Source organism: Chiloscyllium plagiosum, chromosome 22, assembly GCF_004010195.1.
Source record: "Chiloscyllium plagiosum isolate BGI_BamShark_2017 chromosome 22, ASM401019v2, whole genome shotgun sequence".
NCBI lineage: Eukaryota > Metazoa > Chordata > Chondrichthyes > Orectolobiformes > Hemiscylliidae > Chiloscyllium > Chiloscyllium plagiosum.
Window position 1 is genome coordinate 33,116,152 of NC_057731.1, and position 6,000 is coordinate 33,122,151.

Sequence of the window (6,000 nt, forward strand, 5' to 3'; positions counted from 1 at the left end):
TAAAAACTTCCTCCACCTTTCCTAAAATAGTAACTACTTTGAGGCAATTGAGTTAACATGTGATTGAGATTCTAAAAACAAAGGCAGCGGCATATAACTGCCATCATTTTACAATTAAACCATTTAGGGTTGACTAACATCATTTTTATTGGATTGTCATCCTACTGCTTCAGCTCCATTGCCTTGCTGGGCAGTATTGCATCAGGTCCCACACCATAAACTGTAGAGTCTCTTGGCAGAACAAAGCCTACTAGCTCAATTGGCAACTTCAGTCATTTTGGGGGAAAAAAGCAACTCTCAGAAATGTACATGTTAACTCTCCGAATTACCATTAATAACCACCAGAGACAACATTGCTATTGCTGCCAGATGCTACACTGACTTCAAAATTAGAAATATACTTTAAATGAACCTGGAAAGCATCTGTCTTATTTGTATGCGTATGACAATACTATTCCCAATCAGAAAACACTTAAAACTTGTGTTTAACAGATGAAAAACTGCAACAACTTGACTTTTTCTTTCACTTTGAGATTAGAAAATGGTTGAGAAGTGAGGGGAATAAATATTTTTATAGGCATCAAAATTAGGTTTTTAAAGGAAGAGTCTGAGAAGAAACTGAACTAAAACTGATTGCCCTGATTCTGTGTTTGCAATCTGTGAAGCCACTAGCATTCGCCATCATTACAGCTGTCAAAGTGATAAATCACCGGCAAATGGAAACTAGATAATATATGAAAAATCCAGTTGCGATTCCCCACTACCCCATGTATGGAGAAAACATCAGAAATGAAAAACCAATTAGAATCGATCGTGATCTTCCACTCTGTTCAGTTAAGGATCCCCAAAAAAGCAACACCTTGTTAAAATAAGATTTTAAACAGTGTACCAAATCAATTATTAACAATCTCCTTATTCCTGCAAAACCCCATCATGATTTAAAAATTCCTTACATAAGACATAGGAGTGGAAGGAAGGCCATTCGGCCCATCGAGTCCACTCCGCCATTTAATCATGGCTGATGGGCATTTCAACTCCACTTACCCGCATTCTCCCCGTAACCCTTAATTCCCTGTGACATCAAAAATTTATCAATCTCTGCCTTGAAGACATTTAGCGTCCCGGCCTCCACGACAATGAATTCCACAGGCTGAAGAAATGTCTCCGCGTTTCTGATCTGAATTGACCCCCTCTAATTTTAAGGCTGTGTCCACGGGTCCTAGTCTCCCCGCCTAACGGAAACAATTTCTTAGCGTCCACCCTTTCCAAGCCATGTATTATCTCGTAAGTTTCTATTAGATCTCCCCTTTACCTTCTAAACTCCAATGAGTACAATCCCAGGATCCTCAGCCGTTCCTCGTATTTAGACTTACCATTCCAGGGATCATCCTTGTGAATCTCCGCTGGACACGCTCCAGTGCCAGTATGTCCTTCTTGAGGTGTGGGGCCCAAAACTGGACACAGTACTCCAAATGGGGCCTAACCAGAGCTTTATAAAGTCTCAGTAGCACATCGCTGCTTTTATATTCCAACCCTCTTGAGATAAAATGACAACATTGCATTCGCTTTCTTAATCACGGATTCAACCTGCATGTTTACCTTTAGAGAATCCTCGACTAGCACTCCCAGATCCCTTTGTACTTTGGCTTTATGAATTTTCTCACCGTTTAGAAAGTAGTCCATGCTTGCATTCTTTTTTCCAAAGTGCAAGACCTCGCATTTGCTCACATTGAACTTCATCAGCCATTTCCTGGACCACTCCCCCAAACTGTCTAGATCCTTCTGCAGCCTCCCCACTTCCTCAGTACTACCTGCCTGTCCACCTATCTTCGTATCATCGGCAAACTTCGCTAGAACGCCCCCAGTCCCTTCATCCATATCATTAATATATAACGTGAAAAGCTGCGGCCCCAACACCGAACCCTGCGGGACACCGCTTGTCACCGACTGCCATTCCAAAAAAGAACCTCTTATTCCAACTCTCTGCCTTCTGTCAGACAGCCAATCCTCAATCCATGCCTGTAGCTCACCTTGAACACCATGGGCCCTCACCTTACTCAACAGCCTCCCGTGTGGCACCTTATCAAAGGCCTTTTGGAAGTCTAGATAGACCACATCCACTGGGTTTCCCCGGTCTAACCTACTTGTCACCTCTTCAAAGACATTTTAAATATGAACATTTTTTAGAGAAATGTAGAAATGTTAGCTTCTACCTTAAGCCCAATCTTTATCCTGATATTTGAAAAACTGAAGGTTAACGAGTGAGTTTCACTTCATGCTCTGCTGTGTGAGAGAATTCTTCAATGAGACTGGCTATTTCGTCTATTTAATGACAGCACTACTTTTGAATGCCAGAAAGCTACTACAGAAGGTTGAAAAGGTATGCAAAGGTCACTACATCTTTACAGGAAATTTTCTTCAAAGTCAACTCCAAGCCATTAACAACATTAAATTTATTTATGATTGATATTAGTAATGATCCCTGAGTAAATATTGGAGCAGTTTAATGTCATTGGATTGCATACAAGATTTTCAACACACAGGCACCTCACTGAAAACTGAGGAGTTAGCTCTCATTGAAGATTCTATCACCTCAGTGTACTTTATTTAAAATAAAAAGCAGACCAGCAGTCAATGTAGTCTCTAGCTATGCATCATGAGTGTGAAAGAAAAATGAGCATAACAATACTTTTTAAAAATAAAGGTGGGAACAAGGCATAAAGTTCAAATGAAAAGCCAATAATCAAATATCTGGATCAAGCTTTCAAACAAAGCTGTCCAGGTGAAAAGTTGAAGTCTCTTGGAACAGTTGGATGCCCCAATGGGGGTCTTTCAGGATGGAGGAACGAAAAAGACGACAGATCATTTCTTTGTCCTGGCAGATTGCAGTGAACATGGAGAAAATCCAAGAAAGAGGCAGGGTTTACCCAGGAAAGTGTCAGACTCTGTCTGCAAATCTCTGCTGAGGGCAGGCTCAGAGCTTTTCTCATTTTAAGACGCCAGAAGATCAAAACATTACAGAAACTGAGAATTACACATGCACAAATCACCATTCTCTACTGGATATTCCGATAAACAGAAAGCTGAACACTGAGTAATATCATTATGTGGAAAATAGCAGCTGGTAAATGCCATTCTTCCTCTTACTCAGTCTCCAACTATTCACTATGCAGTTAAGATATCTTCACCCATGCTTCAGCTCTGATATCCCTCCTGGTATGACAGCAGTTACGCAAACCAGTCAAAACGTAGGATGAAAGCAATCATGCTCATCCACAGAAATACTGTATAAATTTCAAGTTTTCAACAAAGTAAAAACATCTCAAGGCACTTGAATGAAGCACAATTTTGGCTCTTAGCCATATAAAGGAGATTATGGGTCAAATGACCAAAAGGTTGGAGAGAGGTGGGTTTAAAGAGCTTTTTTTTTAAAACAAGAGGAAAGCACAGACGGAGGTAAGATTTCTCAAGGAGACAATTTCAGAGCATCAACAACAAATTGCAATGGTGAGATGATTAAAATCAGGAATGTGGAAGAGACTCCAATGGAGGAGCCGAGAGATCTCAAAACACCCCAGGGCAAAAGGAAGCACTGGAGAAGGTAATATAAGACACCACAGCAGGATTTTTAAAAAATGACAACTCTGACATTAAGATGTTGCTGCACCTCAAGTCAATGCAGTTAAAACATGCAGCTTCAAGAATTCCTGATTCCAAGTTTAAAGACGAATTATAGATCTTTAAAACACAGCTGCAATTTTTAAGTAACCCAAAGCACTGTGCATACAATTAACCAACAAGTAGGGATTTGGGGTTCATGATCTGAGAGCCGAGTGTAACCATACAGCCTTTTGTTGCCAAGTATTAATTAATTAAATATTCCCACCTCTGTGGAAAATTAAGATCTATACCAAGATTTTGCATGCTCAGGTTGAAGTCACAGCACATTGTAAACAGCAGGTGCATGTTTGTAGACAATGTGATTCTCCAGTAAAGAATTAGGCCATACCATTGATAGACATAGCCTTCCTTTAAAATTTACATCCAACTATATACAGGGAGGCGGTGTCCACAGTGTGAATCTCACATTGAAACAGAACACCGTTATCGAGGTACCTGCCTGCTGAAAAAGTTTCTTTTAAAAAAAGGAGAAAGATATAGGTATTTCATTTTCTTTGTTAGCTTACTACCCATCATTTTAATGAGATGGTTTTGCTTGGCTGGGTCATGTTCACATTGTTTATCCAAATTTAAATCAGAGGAATGATACTAAAATTCCCTGGCAATGCCAAATCAGGAAACGTCCAAAAGAAGATTCTAGAAACAAATTAATAGGGCAGGATGAACAAAGAACAGTCAAAGACAGTATAACCAATATGGCAGCCTTTTCAAAGTGATGAACCACATCTTTCAAAAGGTGGGAACAAAAGGGGAAAGGAAACAAAAAGCAAATGGATTGAGCACTTTAAACATTCCCCAATCAAGTGTTCTGGGTCACTGAAGCAGTTTAGCATGTAGGTCTGGGCACTGCCTATTTACAGAAAAATATACTGCGTCAAAAAGAACAAAAATTCATCAGAATATATCAGAAATGGAAAATTATAGCAATGACCTTTGAAAGTGGAAGTGAAAACTGAGGGATATAAAAATGAATTCCAGAATTAAGCTTCAAGTGGCTAAATTGCAGTGTTTTTCAATGAATTGAAAAATCATGAACAATGGGGCTCAGGGTTATCACAAGATTTTCCTCACTACAGAAGAAAAAGCAATTTAAAAACAAAATCACATGAAGCTCTCAAGATAACGGCAATAAAGTGAAAGACAGAAGAAAATAAAAAAGAGAATAGGAAAATGGGAGGAGTGTAGAAAGTCCTTATGGAACAATGAGGGCATCATTTTCTAAATCACAGAACTGAAACAAAGCTTCACTCTCCACGTTCACAAACATCATTTCATTAAGTAGTCAGTTTTATTTTCCCCAAGACGTAGTTATGAAAGCAAAACTGGCAATCAGAATACAGCTGATATTCAGAAAGCTCAGAACATAGAATTATTCTCTTGCTTTGTTCTTAGTTAATGCCTGCTTGCAGAGGCAATATTAACAAGCTAATTAAAACTGTCATAATTCCAACTCACCTTTCTAACTTCTTCTCTACAATTGACACATCTAATCCCAGGTTCTGTTTTGTAAGTTGAAGCATCTCAGCGATGCACTGAAGGGTATCTGCAAGCCAATTAAAACACTGTCAAGTATTACTTACAAGAACATCTTAGAGATAATTATGAACTTCTTCAGGTTTCATTAAAGTATTATTTCTATTGTTCATAGCCTATTAATGCCTTACCCAAATTCTTCCACATACATATACCATGTTGGCAAGTATGGCAGACCATTTTGAAATTGTAACCAACGTAAATTTCCCATGATACCCCATTCGAGGTGGCTAAGCAGAAAGCCACTCCATAACAGCATGAGGGTTTGTGTGTGGCAGTTCTTCCACTGTGGAAGCACAGGTGGTGATTTTGAGTGTACATGGGTTGGGGTGGGCAGGGAGGTGTGAAGCAGAAATATTCTTAATTCATATAAACTCAGCTAATAATTAGATGACTTAATGAGTCATTTGGGGAGGCAGTAACCTTTTTAAACATGTTACAAACCTGTCGCTAAACGTTTTCAATTTTGTTTTGACCGAAACAATTCTCAGTACCAGCAATCCTCAGGTACTTAGCTAATTGCTGTCCTGTGCGCACACACCAGGATGGTATGGCAACAGCCTGATTAATGCAGTGAAGTCCAATTTTACCCTCATCCAGGAAACATGTGTGGATACTTCAGTGTCAAAACAGGGGAGGATTCTTGTTGGTTTTTCTCCTTCTAGCCCAGAAATGATTAGGGCCAGTCTCTCTCTCAGGTGAGGGGAAAGCATTACATTTGGACAGGTTCAGCAGGCTGAACAGGATAAACAATAGAAGTTAGATTAGATTAGATTAGATTACTTA

At 39.4% G+C, this 6,000-nt stretch overlaps 1 protein-coding gene across 3 annotated transcripts in view; it reads right to left on the minus strand.

Annotated features, from left to right (window-relative positions):
* inpp5f (inositol polyphosphate-5-phosphatase F) overlaps positions 1-6,000 on the minus strand; it is a 200,664-nt gene that overhangs the window by 3,367 nt on the left and 191,297 nt on the right. For all 3 annotated transcript variants that reach the window (XM_043712705.1, XM_043712704.1, XM_043712703.1), the window contains exon 19: positions 5,137-5,224. In XM_043712705.1, the coding sequence (XP_043568640.1) occupies positions 5,137-5,224 (88 nt within the window). The remainder of the gene's footprint in view (positions 1-5,136; positions 5,225-6,000) is intronic.